Here is a 20,686-nt window from a genome sequence, read left to right as displayed (position 1 = left end):
TTATTTGTGCATACAGAACTGGGGTACAGGCCAGAGACTCAGGGGTGGCGAAAGACTTCACCAGAGACAGAGTGGGGAGCGGAACAGGCAGATCGACGAAGTACACTGCTGAGGGGAGCAGTGGGCGGGTCAGGAGAGGTCTCCAGCGCCATGTGGATCTCCTCCGGGGCAGGCGGGAATCGAACTCATGCCGAAGTGATTTCAGCTTCTTAGAGTTATGCTTTAACCCGCTGCGCCACCAGGGAGGGCCAAGTAGCTTGGATTTTTAGTGGGAAAAGGCACATTTTGCTGAGGATGAACCTCACATTTCTCTGGCTTTCACAGTACCAAACGACTGGTGGCCTTAGTGCCCATGCCCAGCGACCCTCCGTTCAACACCAGAAGAGCCTACACGAGCGAGGATGAAGCCTGGAAGTCGTATTTGGAGAATCCCCTCACGGCCGCCACCAAGGCCATGATGAGCATTAATGGTGACGAGGACAGTGCTGCCGCCCTGGGCCTGCTGTATGACTACTACAAGGTGGGTCTCTTCGCAACCGGCTCCAGCCTCCAGGGCCTCATCACTGCTGGCGGAGGGAGAGAAGGAACAGAACTGCTTTGTAATTCAGCCTCTTAGGTCATCCTAGCCTCCCGCCTTCGTAGCTGTGAAGTAGAACTACACCCACCAGGGCAAGCCTGCACTTTGGGAAACTACGTTCCTTGTGTCCTCTCTTCACATCCAAATCACCTATGTAGATTTCCATTTCATATCAGATTGCAAAGAGGCCCTGGCTGCCATTTTTACTTTATGACTTGCTTTTCTGTGACTGAAGACTATCACATTGTGTGATGATACCAGTCATTGCTCAGTCATTGTTGAACATTTAGGTAGTTTTTAGAGTTTTCACTTATAAGAAACACTCAGGGTTTTCAAATGCACCATGCCTCAGTTACATAAAGTATGCTATTGTGGAAGACTTTTGCAGCAATTTGAAAACCAGATTTTGTTACATACCTGTCTGTATTTGATTCAGTGGGTAATACATACCTATTCTGGGGGGAAAAAAACACTGAAAGAGTGTAAGTCACATACATTACAAAAATACCTGCCACAGCACTTTCGAAACTGGAGTATAGCAGGAAATCAAACGAGAACAATGATTTGCCTCGTCTCTAAGAACTGTATTAGATATGACCTGATCCCTAAGAACCAGTGACATGTAAAGAAATCCCATATTTACTGAATGGGATTTATTCTTGTCTGCCTTGATTATACACTTTTGATTTATGTTGGGAATTGGCACAAAATGCGAATGGCTGTTTATCTTTTGGGTTGGGCATAGTGAGTCCTTTCATTTAGAATAAACCCTTAAAAAAAAAAAAAGAATAAACCCTTTTTTCCTCTCCCCATACTATAAGGAAATCACCCACGACAACCAGTTTCCTTTTGGTGCTTTAGTTTTGGGCTTCCTGTTTCCTTCCTGCTTCCCATTTCCTTCTGACTTTTTGTAAATCTTGTCTTTCACCTCTCTCCTAAACCAGACTTTCCAAAGCTCTCCTTTGTACCACCATCTTCGGCACTGTCCAGTGCTTATGCTAAATCCTCTAAAATTACCCTATTCTCATTTCTTTCCAATTCCCCCATTAAAATGCTCAGGAGAGCGCCTTTTTTAGGGAAATGAATGAAAGCTGAGCCTTGTTGGCCTGATCTAAGGTGAAAAAAAAGAAGTATGTGGAACTGCAGGTCTGTTCATCCAGAGTGTTTTAAATGAGGTTTCTATTAGTTGAAATAAATATATTTTGTATTGCTAGAAAATACTGGTGATACATGTGCAGGGCATTCCTTGAGTACCAGTGCTGGTCTAAGCTTTCATCCTTACTAAGAACAATGGAGTCGGTGGACTTTGACAGTCCTCTTATGAAGAAGGTGTAACACTGCCCTACAGCTCCTCACATAGCAAGAGGATCTTGAACTTTGGAGGTTTTGGGTCCCAATGAAAGGCTATTTTAGGGCCCAACCTACATTTCATGTAAATAGGGCAATTTCTTAGGGTGAAAAATTCATGCCTGAATAAAGTAAATCTGAAGAAACAAAGATAGTTTCAGGGTAAGCTTTCCTTTCTTCTTTTCACTGTAGTTGTTTTATGTTTGTAATCCTTTTTGACTAAGGAGCTCATTTGAAAAATGAAAAGATGAATTCTAAATGTTTTGGAGTGAAATATTTCAAAGTTAATTGAGGATGATCCAGAGGCATAGAACTTATCAGATTAAAGTGCTTTGAGTAGTAAGCCATTTCTTCTTCATTTTTTAAGATTCATTTTTATTTATGCATGTAAGAACTGAGGTCTAGGCCAGAGGTGCAAGGGGTGAGAGGATTCAGCAGAAAGAGTGGGGAGCAGTACGCAGATCACGTGAAATACACTGCTGAGGGGAACAGTGGGTGAGACAGGAGAGGACTGCTGTGCCATGTGGGTCACTTCCCTGGCCTGGGATCAAACTCATGCTGCAATGGCTGTGGATAGCTTCATAGTGCTGTGCTTTTAACTGATGTGCCATGAGGGAGGGCCCTCCTTTGATATATTTTTAGTGTTTAAAGGCAAGTTGATGGATACATTGCTTTCTCTACATTTTGAGATGAGACCTTGAGAGTTTACATAAAACTAGGGTTGTTGCAAAGTTTATAACTTTGTTGCATAAATATTTTCTGTGATTAATTTATTCAATTAGGGTCCCTCCCTTGTAGCACAGCGGGTTAAAGAACAGCTCTATGAAACTAGCTGCAGCCACTTCAGCATGAGTTCTATCCCATATGGCGGATTTCTCCTTATCCACCTGCTGCTCCCCTCAGCAGTGTACTTCATCGATCTGCCTGTTCTCTACTCTGTCTCTGGTGAATCCTCACTTCCATCCCATTCCACACCTCTGCACCTCTGACCTAGACCTGAGAACTGAGGTTCCCTGCTGTCCCTGGCATAGCAGAGGCATGGCTTGGTAGAATACTTAAGATATTTTCAGTCTTTCACCTGGATTTTAATAAATCTATAAAAAGAAGGTTAAGTCATCTTTGAGGATAAACCTATTTGTAGTAAAATAAAATGATAATGAGAAGAGGAATTACCTCCTTTTTTTTTTTAAAGATAAACTTTGGAATGTTAAATTACTTAGCAGTTGTTGCCATATTATCAGTTCAGTTCTGTGGATATTTTATACCTCTTTAGAAATGTGGATTGATTCCTTATGTGAAATATAACATTTTCCTCATGCCCAAGGGTCTGGCACACGGCCCCTGAGGGACAGCAGATGCTCTGAAGAGAGAAGCATGCATGTGGCACACAGCAGGCACTCCCTAAGTGACCACTGCTGTCCCTGGCATAGCAGAGGCATGGCTTGGTAGAATACTTAAGATATTTTCAGTCTTTCACCTGGATTTTAAAATTTTAAATTTTTTTAGTATTTTTTAAAACTATGTATTTATCTATGCATACAGAACTAGAGTGCAGGCCAGAGGTGCAGGGGCAGTGAGAGGATTCCCCAGAGACAGAGTGGGGAGCAGAACAGGCAGACTTACGAAGCGCACTGCTGAGGGGAGCAGTGGGTAGGTGAGGAGAGGTCTGCCACGCCATGTGGTCACCTCCGGGGTGGGGGATCAAACAGTGGCTGCGGCCAGCTTGCAGTGCTGCGTCCTAACCCGTGCACCACCAGGGAGGGCCCTCACGTGGATTTTAAAACTGTCACCACAGGGTCATTGCAGTGAAACCCCTCTGATTTTCATATTTTAAAATGCAGGCACCCAAGTAGAAATTACTCACAGTCACAGGACAGCTCTGTATATTTCCTGACACCCATTTCATGAAACCATCTGTTTTAATCTACCCAGACTGCAATAACAGAATAGTGCAGACTGGAGGCTTAACCAACAACTTTATTTTCTCATAGTTCTGGAGACTGAAGTCCAAGATCAGGATGCTTGTAGGACTGGTTTCTTGCGAGATCTTTGGTTTGCAGACAGAAAACCCCTCTCACTGTGCCCTCAGATGCTCTCTGCACTGTGTGTGCTCCGAATGTCTCTCCTCTTCTTGCAAGGACATTACTACTCTACGGGTTAGGGAGGAGTGGGTTAGGGACCCACTCGAATGACATTGTTTAGTCCAACTGTCTCCTTAAAGACTACCTTTAAAAACAATCACACTGGGGGTTAGCTTTGGTGGAGGCTGACACAATTGGGTTCATAAAACTACCATTTAAAATGTCTTTATAAATCCATTTAAAACAGGTCATTTTAAGAACAAATATTGAAAGCTAGTTAGATGGCATTTATTAAAAAATTACTGAACTGGCCCTCCCTGGTGGCGCAGCGGGTTAAAGCACAGCACTGAGAAGCTAAAGCCACTTCTGTATGAGTTCGATCCCTGCCTGCCCCGGAGGTGACCCACACAGAGTGGCAGACCTCCCCTGACCCGCCTGCTGCTCCCCTCAGCAGTGTGCTTCGTCGATCTGCCTGTTCTGCTCCCTACTCTGTCTCTGGTGAATCCTCTCACCCTCCGCATCTCTGGCCTGTACCCCAGTTCTGTATGAATAAATAAATAATTTTTAAAAATCACTGAACTGCTAGGATCTCATAATTCAGGAGCCATCGCCCACTTTTCTATCCAATTCAAACAAATACTGACCAGTAGCAGCTCCTCAGTGTAAGTCCTGCGTAAGGATAGTGCACCGGGAGCAGTGAGAAGCACCAGAGAAAGTGGAACTTTCCAGGGGAGTACTACCCACTCCACCTAGAAACAGAGGAGTGAATAGACAAGGATAGACAAAAGAGAGAATTTCAGGCAAAAGGAACATTAGATGAAAATATGGGGAATCAAACTACCTATGGAGAATCCAAGTTACACTCAGTGGAATCCAAGTAGTCAACCTTCCTGGAGCACAGGGGTGAGAGATCTGGATGGGCAGTCAGGATTGGTCCAGAAGACAAGGCTGCCACTGGAGGAGGTCAGGCTGGTGGACTGGGCATTACCCTCCCTAAAGGCATCCAGGCTTCTATTTTTCTGGATGAATGAGTGAATAAGGAAATGATTTAATAAATATTCATAAATTGCTGAATTAAAGAAATGAACTCATTTTCAGCTAATACATTTAGTGAATACATTTAGAAAATGCAGGAAAACGTAAAGAAGAAAATAAAAGTCCTATAATCCTTCTCTCATGACTATTTAGGTAGGACTTGACATGTGCTCAAGAGAGACTGGAGAAGCCCATGGATGTGGGGTTGGGAAAGGGCGGTGTGTTTCAGACGGAGAACTTTGTGTGATGACTCTGCTGTGAAGAGTGTTGCTTCGTCAGAGAGGGCGTGACTATAGGCTTGGCAGTAATAGTGGCCTCCTGCATTGAAGCAGGAGACATTTTGGAGGCCATGTTCTGAGAGCAATGGGGAGTAGTGATGAATTTTAAATAAGAAAACAATGCGATCAGACTTGTATTTTAAAGATTATTCTGGACCTTCTCAAAGGATTCAGAATGCATATTCAGGGACTAAGTGGAGAAGAGACCCGGTGAAACACTGATGTGGCAAATAAGGCAAAAAAGATGTCAGAAGTTGAGCTAGGAGGTGGCATCAAGGGGGAAATGGGCGGATTTGAGAGACACTTAGGAATTCATGCCTGCCTAGTTGGAAGGAGACCGGGAAGAATGCTCGCTAGTCAAGGAGAATGTTGTTGTGCCATAGTGTGTGGTTTTAGGAAGGACCCTTAGAGCTGTCCATGGTTCAGGGTCCTTCCTTCCCAAGCTTCTGCTCATCACTGAAGCCATCTATCTGCCTCACTCACTCCTTGCACTGGCCATGGCTGTCTTTATCCTGTCACACCTCAACGCTTCTTACAAGCTATGCTTTGGAATGGTTAAGTCTTCCCTATCCTCTTGATAAATTCCTACCTAGAGCTCAGTTGCTTTGGGGAGCTTCATCCCTAGCTTTCCAGACCACTGTAAACATAGCCCATTTTTACTGCCCATCATTGGGTATTGGTTTCTTTTTAAAGCACCATTAGGAACAATTGCATTTGAAAGGAGAACTAAGTGCTTTCTGGTGAGGTGAGCAGCCGCATAATACCTTAGCAGAAGAACTATAGAGGAGGCTCTGTTCCTTAAATACCGACTTCCTCCTTACAGCTTTTCTTTTCTTTAAATTTATTTATTTATGCATACAGAGCTGGGATACAAGCCCGAGGTGCAGGGGGCTGTGAGAGGATTCACCAGAGACAGAGTGGGGAGCAGAACAGGCCACCTGACAAAGAAGTACACTGCCGAGGGGGCAGTGGGCAGGTCAGGAGAGGTCTGCTGCTCTGTGTGGGTCACCTGCTGGGCCAGGGATGGAACCACACTGAAGTGGCTGTGGCTGCTTGCAGTGCTGCATCCTTACTGATCGGGCCATCTGGGAGGGCCCACAGCTTTTCATAACATGGAAAGTGCCATTTTCAATGCACAGTTCAGTGACATCAAAGATATTCACATTGCTGTATAACCACCATCACTATCCATCTCGAGAATTTTTCACTGCCTCACCAAGAAACTATACCTGGTAAACTCCCCACTCCTCCTCTAGTTTCTCACCTTTCTGCTCTCCACCTCTATGAATTTCACTGTTCTAGATACCTCCTATTAATGGAATCACAATATTTGTCTTTTTGTGTCTGATTTAGTTCATTTAGTGTAATGTCAAGATGCATCCATACTATAGCATGCATCAGAATTTCACTTTATAAGACTGCATAATCGTCCACTGTATGTATATCTATTCCATTATAGATGTAAATGTGGGTTGTTTCCACATTTTCTTTAATGAATGTTGCTATGAACATGGGGAGACTGAGTATTGCAATTTATATTTACCTGTCATCTTCAGCAGCTGATAGGAGCTGCCTTTGCTTCATCTCATTTTGTGTAGTATTTAGCGACACCTGCCTGGCACCTTGTAACCCTTTAGAGCTGGCTGGTGGTAGAACTGAGATTCCAACCCAGACAATCAGGTCAAGGTCTCAACTTTCACTTCCCTCGTCCAGCTTACTAGATTTGGATATATATTCAGGCAAATGGAAACCACGAGAATGCCAGAGCAATCTAGAAGGGTGATACTTCTAATAAATGCTATTCAAGTCAAAATAGTGCAGACTGTTTTCTGGGTGCAAAGGAATTTAGCGAGAAGAATGATCGAGAAAGCTAGTAAACACACAACGAAACCCAAAGAAACAAAATCATCCAACCAAACATACAAATCAAAGCTCACACGTATGTTTGAGAGCTGAGGGAGAGCCACGTGGAGGTGGCAGGGTGATTAGGTGCTCAGAAGTGTAGCTGGTAGGATGCCCCACCGGCCAAGAGACACTTCTTCATTAATCTTGTAGGTAAATGGTTGGCATTGGGTTGTGGAGATAACAGCATAAGTGTATTATAAGAAGTATTGTGGAAGCCAGTCTGTGGGCCTTGCGGTGAGGGCAGCTAGTGAGTGGTCCAGATGCTGCGCCCAACACTCTCCACTTTGCTCCCATCCATGTCAGCACCTCATCAGTGCCTGCTCCTTACAGGATGCTTGTTGTAACTCCGGAGTGTGGTCTGTCAGCTCAAGGGCACTCTCCACTCACTCCTTTCCTTTCAGCTACTCCCAAGATGGGGACGGCTGGGAAGCTGCTCCAGTGCAGGGAGCGCCACCTTGAGCAGGGTACAGCCGGGTCACGAGGGGGGTGGTCTTCATCACCCTTTGTGCTTGAGCCACTTACTGTCACTCAGACCACTCACCTTGAACCATCTCCTGGTCATAGCAAATTTGTCACCTTGCAAATGGTGCATTTTTATTTTATACCTATCTTCCATCATAGTTCATTTGGGGACAGTGTCTGCTTTCTCCTCTCTGGTGTCGTAAAATTCCCACCACCAATTCACCCATGCACCTTAGCCACAGCCTCTCGTGCTCTTCCGTCCCCTGTTTTGATCCTTCTCCTCCCCTCCCCTTGCAAGTGTTTCAGTTAGCTTTCTTGCTTACGGTGGTGTCTGGCTTTGTTTGGTGACAGCTGTATCTGTGTAAGTCTGACAGATGATTGGTGATGTTTCCAGGTTCCTCGAGACAAGAGGCTGCTGTCTGTAAGCAAAGCAAGTGACAGTCAAGAAGACCAGGACAAAAGGTATGGTGTGCTATCCAGGAAGACACGTGACTCCCCAAATGACCTTTTCTGTGGTTTGTGAAAACAACTATTTTAAACTATAATTTTTGTCCTCGAGAGGACAGGGTTTAAGAAGCTTAGCTTGCTTGTATCTCTCTTTTGGAGTCTGGACTAAGACCAAATTTCCCAGGAGGGAAAGGAATTGTATTTTTTGGTTGTGCATGCAAAGGGTCATCATGAGTTCCTGGTAGACTCCCTTCCGAGGAGACTGAAAACCCCAAGTTAGAGGTGAAATGCTGGCAAGGTACCCCGGAGCTGGGGGAAGCTGTTTCTGTGAATCCTACAGCTGGGCAATCAGGCCCTCTTGGACGAAAGACACCGCAGATCACTGTTGGTGAGCAAGAGGGAGGAGGCTGGCCTGACATGAACTCGACTATCAAGGTGCGGATTGGTTTTGGATATTTTGGCACAGTCGAGTAAGACTGTGCTTGCATAAAACCCAGAGGAGTGGAAAGTGGAGAATTTCTTTGGTGCTAGTCAGTGCAGACCAACCCTCCCACAACTCACCTGCACGACGTTATCCACGTGTGTTAATAGTTATTCCTCCACAGAACGGTCAAGGGTAAACTAGGTTTGGGAAACTCTGAGTTACAATTAAACAGGTGAAGGAATGCCAGGAGGCTGTGCTGTGTTCACCATGTCTGTGACCCACCCAGGGTGGTCTTGTGATGAAAATGTGTCTTTCTAAAAAAAAAAACAACAAACTGATTTTTATCATGGGCTCCTTTCTTTGAGGTGCAGCTATTAACATTCCATGTAATATGCCAAACAATAAAGTTTAGGATATGCTGATATTAATGGGTGGTCTGGGTTTTGGCATAACCAACTAACTGGATGCAGATTAAACATAATTTCTAATTTTTCACTTGTGTCTTATATACAGATTCACTGCATTGATTTGGCTTGGAAAGCAGTTGTTAAAGTCAGAATGTTTGTGTAGACTTGCAATTTTATTTCGTGAAGGATTATTTTGTAGGATGATTTCTATAAATCCATGACAGAGAGAAGCATAGATATTTTTCTGTTGGCTGTGTTTATGGGCAACGATTCTTTCCTCAAGCTTCACTTTGAAGTTTTATCTGAAAAATCAAAGCTGAATACCAACTGGCTTGAGAGTTAGGCAAGCTTAGAGACTAATGGGCTTCCTTTACAGAGAGGAGCTCAATTCTTGGAAGAATCAATTTTATTTGAAACATTTCTTTCCCTGAGAGATGCCTGTGAGCCCAGAAAAAACATGTTAGTGTTTAAAAAGCAGAAATTGGGAGCAGGGTTCCATGTATTTTCTCTCCTTGTCCTTTAGAGTAATCCATAAATCAGAGAAAGGGTGCCCCAAGTTTTACTATTCACCAAAACATTGCTAGTAAAATCATTTTGTTATCAACAATCTTTCATTAATGAGTATTTCTTTGCTTCTGTTCTTTCCCAGAACTCTTTAGAATAAATGAAAGTATTTCATCTTAACCTGGCAAGAATTAATTTTCTAAATCCTCTGCTTTCTCTTTGTACCACCCAGGAGGTCTGAGATCTGAGAGATCTTGTTTAACATAAGCTCAGTTACACCACTTCTTTAAGCCCCGAAAGCAATTCAATGCTGAGGATATCAATGAGCTCATAATATTTCTCAATTTAGTGAAACTATTTTAATGATAAACTCTCATTATCTCATTTTTCCTGAGGAAGGTTAGGCCATGGAACAGTAAAAATATCTTTCCCACTCCCTGCCTTCAAGTGATTATTCTGCTCTCTCTCTCCCTCGATTTTTAAATATTTATTTATTTATGCATACAGAACTGGGGTATAGGCCAGGGGTGCAGAGGCAGTGAGAGGATTCACCAGAGACAGAGTGGGGAGCAGAAAAGTCAGATTAACTGAAACACAGTGCTAAGGGAAGCAGCCGGAGGGTCAGGAGAGATCTGCCACACCATGTGGGTCACCTCAAGGGCCGGGGATTGAATTCATGCTGAAGTGGCTTTAGCTTCTTAGTGCTGTGCTTTAACCCACTGCACCACCAGGGAGAGTCTCTGCCTTCTCTTTTTAAAAAAACAGTTTAAGAACTTTTCCTTTTCAAATGTATTCTGAAGTTAATAGCAAAATATAATGAGTTCCATTAGATTCATACCCATTCCACCCTCTAGGTTGAGCAATAGCTTTTGTTATGTCCACTTAATACCACTTTCCCTCTTCTATTTTTATTGTGATAGTATTTAAAATAACTCCTTGACATCATGTCATTTCACCTCTATTTCTGATTTGTACCATCATAAAAGAAGGACAGTTTTATTCATAGTCTCAAGATCATTACCATCATAAAAGAAGGACAGTTTATTCATAGTCTCAAGATCATTACCATCATAAAAGAAGGACAGTTTATTCATAGTCTCAAGATCATTACCACACCTAACTTAACAATCCTTCCTTACTATCACTTAACTCCTTAGCCCATATTCAATTGCCTCAAAAATCCTATTTCCTCATAAATGCCACTTAGCTTTGTTCAGGTCAGGATCCAAACAGCATCCCTCTTATTAGACCGTTATGTCTTTTATATCTCTTTTAATTTAGACCAATCCTCCTAGCCGTCTCCCCCCCTCCCCCATGACTTATTGAAGAAACCAGGTAGCTAAGTTGTGCTATATCTGATTCAAAGTCACTTCATTGAAGTGTCATTGAAGTCACTTCTCCAGCTGCTGTATTGCCTGAAGTATAAAGATATGCTTAGACTTGGGGGTCAACTTTATTTTTTTGGTAACAATACTTCATAGGTGGGAGCGAATAGTAGGCACACTGTGTGCTTATCCCACTGCTAGTGACGCAAAGATCCATCACATTCCATCACCCTTTCCTAATGACGTCACAGTCACTGATTATTGCCCCCCATCGATTATTTGGATTAGGCATTGCAATATGCTGATTTTTCTAATTCTATCATCTTATGGGGCGGGTTTCCACTCACAGAAACTGTCTTGGCACAAGTGAAGCCCAGAGTAATTTGAGTGGAGGAGAAAATCGAGTACAGGTTTTAAAGACTGTTCCAGTGAACCTTTCCTTAAACCAAGACCACCTGGAGAATTCAAAACGGGACCAATACAACACGAATGTCCCGGAGAGCCCAGCAGTCGTCCCGTTGTCTGGGATCACCGTGGTGAAAGCGGAAGATTTCACTCCAGTGTTCATGGCCCCGCCAGTGCACTACCCCCGGGCGGATGGGGAGGAGCAACGTGTGGTCATCTTTGAACCCACGCAGTATGGGGTGCCCTCCATAGGCAGTCACGGCACCTACCTCAAGGATGACCAGCGCAGCACCCCTGACAGCACATACAGCGAGAGCTTCAAAGACGGCAACCCAGAGGTGAGTCTGGGGCGCTCAGCCACCTTCGAATCTAAAGCTAAAGCTAGAACTCCTCCTCCCTTGCTAATTTTTTTTCTGTTGCTTTTAAAGTGGGGTGAACGAATTAAATTGAATTTAGAACTTAAAATGTGTTTTTTTTCTTTATAAATATTTGTAAATCAACCATTGGTCTACATGTCTGAAGAGTTCTACTTTCTTACTTTTATTTTAGTTGGCAGTTGCCTTTGTATTTGTTTTATGTCTTAAAGTTAAATATTTATGAGTAGTGAAGATGTGTTAGTGAGGAAGCGTCCTATTTTGTAGCGTTTTCACCGTGACCTCTTCTAGTTTGGAACCTTCAAGTGGTAACTAAAGATGTTGTCTGTGCATTCTTTTAAAAAAACAGTATGATTCTTAAGACCTTGTTTGATTGAATACTCAAGAAAGAATTTGTCTTCTTAATAATCAAGTGTGTATATATGTACTTTGGATTTTGCAAATAGAGAATGTAGTCTCTTGTGCCCCTAGAATTTAGAGATAAGTTGCTTGCTTTGTCTGCTGTTGATCCCCAAGTTGTAAGTGCACAGTTTGAGAATTTTGGTAATTATGTTAAGCTGTGATACCAGCATCAGTGAATCAATAAGAGTTTCCTCACTCTGGATGTTTTCTTGAATTCCCCTGTATTGATGTTCTCTTTTCCCTTGCTCTTGGTAAGAACTGTGTTGTCAACTGAAGTTTTGCTTTTTCTAAAATTGAATATAAATGGAGGGATAGAGTGCACAGTTTTCTATGTTCTCTTCTTTCACCTCACAAAATATTTGAGATTCATCTATGTTGTTTGTCTTAATAGTTTGTTTTTGAAATTGCTAAATCATAATCATATTCCAAAGTAGGTCAATGTCACAGTTTATCTGTTCAATGGCTGTGGAACTTTCGGTAGCTGCCAGTATCTGGCTATTATTAACAATGCTGCTGGGACCACTCACGTCTCTGTTTTAACTCGGACATATGCTTTTGTTTCTTGGGGAAATGCCAAAGATTGGTTGCTTTGGGTCATGTGGTAAATATATGTCAAGCTTTATAAGAGTCTGCCATACAGTTTTCAAAGTGGCTGTGCCATTTTCATTCTCACCAGCATGCACAATGACCCCTATTTGTCTTGTAATGTTTGTTGTCCTAGAAACTATAGGATGGTTTCTCATGTGGTCTGTATTTGCATTTCTCATAAGTCTAGTGATGCTGAATTTCATTTCATGTGCTATTTGGCCATTCTTATATATATATATATATATATATATTTTGGTGAAATATCTGTTCAAATATTTTGCCCAATATTTATGTTGTTTTTATCTTCCTTTTATTAAATTGGAAGTGTTCTAAAATTAACATGAATATAGGCCCTTTTGTTTAAAATATGCCTTTCAGAGAGCAACTCTATCTAATCTTAAAGCAGTCTGTGTTACCAATTTGTTTTTCTTTCATAGTTTATGCTTATGTACTGTTTGAGAAGTCTTGACCCAACCACATGTCACAAAGATTTTCTCTTTTTTTTTTTAAGACATCTAACAATTTTACCTCTTATATATAGGTTTCTGATCCCCTTTGAGGTAAATTTTGCATAGGACATAAGGAAAGGGTTGAAGTCTATTGTACCCCCTTATTTGATATCTAATTGTTCCAGCACCATTTATAGAAAAAAAATCTTGTCTCTATTTAATTATCTTGGGAATTTTGTAGACTGTAAATTAATGATTGTAGTCAGTTCTCCATTTTTTTTTGCCCAGAATATGTATTAGATGTATTTTTATTACTTCTCATCTGCTTTTTCAACATTTAGGAGGAGTGTCTCTACACTTGAGATGGGGTGATTGGTCTTACATTGTCCAGTCCACCTGGGTTAGTGAAAGCCCAAGGTAGAAGAAGACTTGTGGGCTCTAATTTCCTCCAGAGGATGAGTGTGGTGGTCATGCTAAATACTTGTGGCTCCTGGCCCAATAGTTGCTGTTGGGATGAACTGGCTGCCTGAGTTGAGATTGTATCTATAAATAATAACATTTTAAATCAGTAAAGATTTTTTAAAAAAAGATTTATTTAATTTGTGCATACAGAACTGGGGGACAGGCCAGAGGTGCAGGGACGGTGAGAGGATTCACTAGAGACAGAGTGGGGAGCAAAACAGGCAGATCAATGAAGTACACTGTTGAGGGGAGCAGCGGGTGGGTCAGCAGAGGTCTGCCACGCCATGTGGATCTCCTCTGGGGTGGGGATTGAACTCATGCTGAGGTGGCTTTCGCTTCTCAGTGCTGTGCTTTAATCCGCTGCGCCACCAAGAAAGGCCCAAATCAGTAAAGATTTTATGAACACCTGCTATGTGTTGGCCATCATTCTAAGTCATATCTACTTATTTAATTCTCACAAAACCCTAGTGGGTAGGTACTATAATAGTCATGTCTATTTACCAAATGAGGAGGTTCAGGCACAGACGCCATAAGTATACCTGTAATTGTGCCTCAGTGAGTTGTAGAGATGGAGCTGGTCACAAGCTCTGTGGCTGCAGAACCTCTGCCTTTAACTAGTGCCTCTAGGCCCCCAGGGAAATCATGTGGGATATCTTTGTCTATCCTAATCCTTTGTAGTACCATTGTTTGACAGTGCCTTACGCAACATTTAAAAAAATTCAAGAGTGTCCATTATCTGTGTCATTAGTTTTTTCTTATCTGTCAGTTGGTGATCAGGGTGTTCTGTATGGTGTGCGTAGGGAGTCAGGGCAGGCGAGTCGCACTGGGAGCCCATGAGCTGGTGGGACCCATCATTGCTGAGTGTCTTTTACCAAATCGGAGAGTTACCTGCCCTTAAGGGAACATCGTATTTCTTGAGTTCGGTGTCCTTGTAATAAAAACAAAAGAAAAGGTCAGTTCCTTAGCTTCCAGTGCCATTATACTAAAAATAACAGACTGTTTTTAACAGTTTAACAAACTATTTTAAACTTATTCGCCCTCAAGCAGTCAGAGGCACTTCTGTGGGGAAAGCAAGTCACTCCTCAAGGAATATAGAAGGTACAAGCTTTTTAACTGGAGGGTTGTCTATTGCTTTTCCTTAGATGATGTAGAAATATTCCATTAATCACAGAAGAGTCCATGGATGTAATCCAATGTCAACTGAACCATCATGCTATTTGGGGGATGTTATCAGTTCTGTTTGTGTTGCCGATTAATAGGTTTGTGAAAGGATGCTATTGTATTTTGGGCTTTATTTAAGTAGATGAGAAAGTAAACTCACTAGAAACTAAATATGAATCTTATTCCCACTGAATTTGAAATACTTGGAATATTTTAACTGCTCTCCTAGTCTTGAAAATCAATGCTTATATTGCATATTGTATTTCAATCTGATGTAAATGAAATGGAATGATCTATTATGATCTTGTAGCCAACTGATTATAAGATTAGGTGAGTTCAAATAACTTTGCCAAGTAATTTTTCACTAAGGAAAATTGGTCTAAAATGTAGTACTTCTTTTATGCAAGCTATTTAAATACCTGAGGTTCTTACTGAATTAGCAAATTTCACTTACTACTAAATACTGATCCCATGTGTGTATACATAACATACATACATACACACATACACACATACACATACATACTGGTATCGGGGAAGGGAATGGTTTGGTCCAAATGATTAAGAAATATGTAGTTATACTGTTTCAGATCAAAGTTAGGTATGGTAACATTGCCTGTGACCGCCTTTTGGCATTCAATAAATTATATTAAAAATTTCCAAACACTTGAGGAAAATTGCACTGTAGTCAGAATTATCATGCATTTGAATTCTATTTCTCAATACTAAATCATAGGCCATGTGACCAGATAACCCTCTCAGAAAGGGTTATGATATTTTCCAAGCAGACCACATATGTCCTATTAAATTATGAAGGTAATTTAGCAAAATTCAGGAAAAATCCTTTAAACTTAAATAGTAATTTTATGCCTATTAATGTTTTGATTACTTTTATCTTTTCACTGTTCTTATTCACATGTACCATGTTATTGGAGTAAGATTCTTTACTTCAGTCAACTTACATTGTTGAGTCTAAAAATTACATTATTCCTTTTTGCCAGGAGGATATGAACCATAGAATTTATCCAATCAATATTTTTTAGTAGGTTAACCTGTTCTCAGATTGCAAAACTCTATAGCTTGGAAAATAAATTTATCGTATTTACTATGTAACACCTTCAAACAAGGAATACCTTGAAAGTACATTTTTTCTATCAAGTAACTTTTTTTTTTTAAAGATTTTTTTAGTTATGCATACAGAACTGGGGTACAGGCCCAGGGGTGGTAAGAGGATTCACCAGTGACAGAGTGGGGAGCAGAACAGGCCGACTGACAAAGTACACTGCTGAGGGGAGCAGCGGGCGGGTTAGGAGAGGTCTGCCGCGCCGTGTGGGTCACCTCCAGGGCAGGCGGGGATCGAACTCATGCTGAAGCAGCTTTAGATTCTCAGTGCTGTGCTTTAACCCGCTGCGCCACCAGGGAGGGCCAAAAACATCACTCATTTTTGTGACTCACTGATCATTTGGGGACATAGCACAAACATTTTCTTCTCAAACCTTAAATATCCTTTTGCATTAACTTCTAGAATTTTTAACTGGTCAGGAACTCATTTTTTTCTGGCTCTTTTTTCTCTCTTAACCCCACTTTTCTGTTGGTCTGCCATAGTACTCCCACTCATTCTCACTACATTATGCCGAGTGGTTCAGCTCCACCAGGTCCACTTCCAAAACTTAGCATAAAATCAAATTCACTAAGGGACAAGAGAGTCCTCTGCTAACAACTTGGAGGACTGCGGGAACCCGAGTCCTTGAAACTTCACGGTGTCATACTTACAACCCCTTAGTCCCTTCTCACCCTTTCCTTCTTAAGCTCCTTTCATTATACTGTCACTGGCCACATTTCATCTTCACTTGTGGCTAAATAACACTCTGCTGGGTGGATATAACATATCATTTCAACCCAGTTCCCTTCCAGTGGGCAAAATTTAAATTGTTTCCATGTCCCAGCTATTATAAATAGTGTGGTGGTAAACATAGGAGTTTTTCCAATTGACAGTTTTACATTCTTTGGGTGGATTCCCTGGAGTGGTTTTGCTGGATTGTGTAGTATTTTCATTTTTAGCTTCTTAAGGTAAATCCAGATTGTGTCCCATAATGGCAGTGCGAGTTTACATTCCTACCAGTTCTGTAATAGGGTTTCTCTTTCTATGTGTTGTCTCTGGCACTAGTTGCAGGGGGTCTTTCCAGTACATGCCATTCCTGTGGGTGTGAGATGATATCTCATTGTGGTTTTAACCTGAATCTCTTAATTGGAAGCAATGATCATCATTCCATGTATCTGTTTGCCTTCTGGATATTTTCTTTGATGAATTGTCTGTTTAGATCTACTGCCTAATTTTTTTAAAAAAGACTTATTTATGCATACAAGAACTGGGGTACAGGCCAGAGTGTGTGTGTGTGTGTGTGGGGGTAAAGGATTCACCAGAGACAGAGTGAGGAGCAGAGCAGACAGACTGACTGACATACACAGCTGAGGGGAGCAGTGGGCGAGACAGGAGAGGTCTTTTCCACTATGTGGATCACCTCCCTGGCCAGGGCTTTATAGTACTGTCTTTAATCCCTGCACCACTAGGAAGGCCCCTACTGCCTACTTTTTACTTGAGTTCAGTTTTATGTTTTTGAGGCCAGGATAATGTTTTATGTTTTCTGTGTTTTTCTTGGCTCCAAGAAGATGGTGAAGCCCCAGAAAATTACATTGATACTTTGCTAATTATTTTACTATAAATTAAAAAAAAAATCTGAATCCTTGATTCTCTGTCATGATTATAGTATTTGTGAAGTGTTACTGAGATGCATTTGGGTAAACTCTGAAGGGCAAATCATCTTCCTGGTCCAAGGAATTAATAAAAGTGGGTTAAAGGGAGGGTCCTAAGTATGTATGTATAGGGGTACGTTAAATTCTAGAGATGGTGGTTAACAGTGGTAAAGAAAGTTTGCAAAATAACCACAAGTGACCTTTTCTTGGGAAGGAAATGTTTGAATACCTGGTCAAATAATGGACATTTATGAAAGAAAAACAAGGGGCCAAAAGGATATGTCTTAGAAAGAGACTTTTGAGAAAATGACAGAATGGAAAGATCGAGTTCTTTTTCTTTAATATTTGATTATATTCACTTTAGGATCAAGAGTTAGGGCCGTTTTGCATCTAAGTTGGAAAATATTCTGAAGTGTAACAAAGTACTCTATTAATACTGAACCTAACATCGTAGGCGCCAAGCTTCTTTATGTTCAATACTAAGACTTAGATCCCTCCCTCCCAAGCTTTCTCTTACAATATTGTGATAATAAAGATCTTAGAGAAGGACACTATCAACATTATAGTTATACCATAGAGGACCTTATAGTTATATATCATCACTAAACCTTGCTCTTTTATATACTTTAATACACACACATAACACTCACTATGTACCAGAAACTGTTCTTAATATTTTACTTCTAGTAACACATTTAATTCTTCTAATTGCTATAAGTAGACATTTCACAACTGGAGAAAATAAATACAGCACTCACTTCAGTCTATGCACATGGCAGGTAAAAGAGCAAAAATTTGACTCTAGGTAGTCTTGTTCCAGAGACCAGGCTCCTAACCACTCCATTAAACTGCTTTACACTATGCTGTATGGCCGCTCTGTAATTAGTTTTCCATTAACTCAGGATTTGTGGTTTTTGTGATAATTGTTGGAGATAATAAAAAATGGAAGAGCTGTCTTTGAGGGAATCATTTGTAGTAGCTACACTTCAGGAACACCTGTGGACATGGGAATAACACACATATACAAATGCATTTTCTGCCAAGTGTTCTTGTGTGCAGGCGCAATATGAATTCTGTGCACAAATGGTAACTCTTTTCTCTGTGGTTGAAAACATAATACCAACAACTGTAATTTTCCTTTCTAAAGTGAGGATAAAACAATTGGGATATATTATTACTTTTTGCATAATGATTCACCTATTTGCTTTAATTTTGATGACTTGAATTTTGCAGAAATTTCGCAGTGCTTCAGTGGGGGCTGAGGAATTCATGTATGACCAGACATCAAGGTAGGTTACCAGGAGATACCCCAAATAACTGATGAACTAATCATCCTCTGGCTGTACCCCTAAGTTATACTATCAACATTAAACCTTGTTCTTTTATTGAACAATCTGTTTTTCTCTTCATTTTTTTCTCTGTACAAGTGATTTCGAAAGGGTTCTTTCTTATGAATTCTATACCTTTCTTTACCCACCTGTCGATTAGACATTCTGTCTTAGACTCACATTCATGCATCTCCCACCAGTCATACGTGTTATCGGACTCTTGTTGCTGTCTCTTCCTCTTTTTTGCTCCTTTTCTACTCCTTTCGCATCTGGTCTGCTTTTATTTCCTACTGTGGCTAATGATGTAGCCATCCGCCCAGTCACCCACGCTAGAGCTATAATGGTTTGCCTGCCTTCCAGCTTCTCTTTGACAACAATTGCCAAATGCTGAATATTATATTCTACCTGTCTTGTTCCTTCCAACTTACTCTTGCTCATATCCCCTTGAATGCTTGCAATTTGACTGATTTCAACCAACACTTTTCCCCCTGCTGTTGCACTTGGCACATACATATTTAATTACCAGCGATTCCACACTACAGTGACTTTCATCTATGACCACTGTGTTAGACATGAGGGATAAGATATAGACTGTAATGACAAAGGGTCCATAAGACTTTGGAGGAGACAATTGTGGTGATGGACGAATTGCAATGCCTGTGCTCAGTGATGAGTCCTGCTACAGAGATACATAAACGGAAGACCGAGAGGACCTGTGGGGTGGGGGTTAGAGTGGGAGTGGGATGGGGCAGGGAGAGCAGACTTTCAGAGGAAGTAGCATCTAAGCTGGATCTTGAAGGATTAACGGCTGGAATTTTTAGGGAAAGAGGAGGATTAAGAACATTCTTGGTGGAAGGGCTAAATATTCAAAGACCTGGGTCATGGTCATGCTTGAAGGAAGGAGACTGATAAATAACTTTCCCTTCCACTTACCAGTGATTTCACCATTGGATACAAATTCCAAATGAAGCAGGTCGGGACCCTGTAAGGGCCGGTCCATCCTTACTTTACTGCTTTCCCTCTTCTTTCTTGCCCCTTTGCTTTTATATGTGTGGTCATCTTCCTGTATTTCCTATTAAGACCTTCTAAGCTCTCAGAATTTTCCTCCCTTTCCACCTTCCCTAAATCCAAGTAGTTGGAATTTGACTCTGTGCTGGGGGTTGGGGGTGTGAGTCTGAGAGATAGAGGTTTGAGGGTGTGGGTCTGAGAGATAGAATTCCACCTTCTAAACTTCGGAAATACATGTGTAGCTTTTCATGTGTCTATGTAGTCAGTATCAGGTCAGTGAAAAGAGTGCTGGTTCCCAGTTACTTGACCTGACTTTTCTTTCTGCTGCCCTCATCGTCTAGTAAAGTGAGCAAGTTTCTCAACCTCTTGTATGCTGTAAAATAAGGAAGGTGACTCGTTTATGGATCGGCTGGGGGGGAGGTGGTCATGACCCTCCTGAAATTATATTCAAAGTCACATGTGTTCATGTGTGTCTTTTACTGGGCAGAGGGTTCACAGTTTCTTCATGTGTCTTAGGAGATTTTCAAGCTACTGGATAAACCAGGGATTCGTCTAGACTGTCCAGATCTAACATTTCACGATTCAGTGATGATATTGAAATTACACTTTTCCAGGCAAAATCACAATGAAATTGGTTCTGTCTTGAATGATTTATTTCCTACTTTGTTCTCTGACACATATTCTGAAATTTGCTTAGTTTGTCAGCTTATACTTTAATCATACAAGAGGAATACTATTTTTGTTCTTCAGTTTTTTTCTCACTAAATTTTTTTTGAGAAAATTAAATATTGCATAAATATCTAACATAAACAGCAAAAGTCTCCTTAGTCTTGACGATAGGTCATTTGAAGGGACAAACTTTGAGGGTCACTTATGTACCCGACTGTCAAGAGTATATAATTAATGAGCTAAAAAGTAGACCATGGAAGAGATTCTGATGATTTAAAAAAAAGTGTATGATCA

At 41.2% G+C, this 20,686-nt stretch overlaps 1 protein-coding gene across 1 annotated transcript in view; it reads left to right on the top strand.

The window, feature by feature from the left end:
* GRHL2 (grainyhead-like 2 (Drosophila)) overlaps positions 1-20,686 on the top strand; it is a 126,605-nt gene that overhangs the window by 33,225 nt on the left and 72,694 nt on the right. The window contains exons 2-5 of the mRNA XM_004680005.2: positions 325-520; positions 8,080-8,147; positions 11,142-11,535; positions 18,621-18,676. Of these exons, the coding sequence (XP_004680062.2) occupies positions 325-520; positions 8,080-8,147; positions 11,142-11,535; positions 18,621-18,676 (714 nt within the window). The remainder of the gene's footprint in view (positions 1-324; positions 521-8,079; positions 8,148-11,141; positions 11,536-18,620; positions 18,677-20,686) is intronic.

The sequence above is a fragment of the Condylura cristata genome, unplaced genomic scaffold (assembly GCF_000260355.1).
Source record: "Condylura cristata isolate star-nosed mole 26May11 unplaced genomic scaffold, ConCri1.0 scaffold00009, whole genome shotgun sequence".
Taxonomy (NCBI): Eukaryota; Metazoa; Chordata; class Mammalia; order Eulipotyphla; family Talpidae; genus Condylura; species Condylura cristata.
This window is presented reverse-complemented; position numbering and strand designations above follow the sequence as displayed.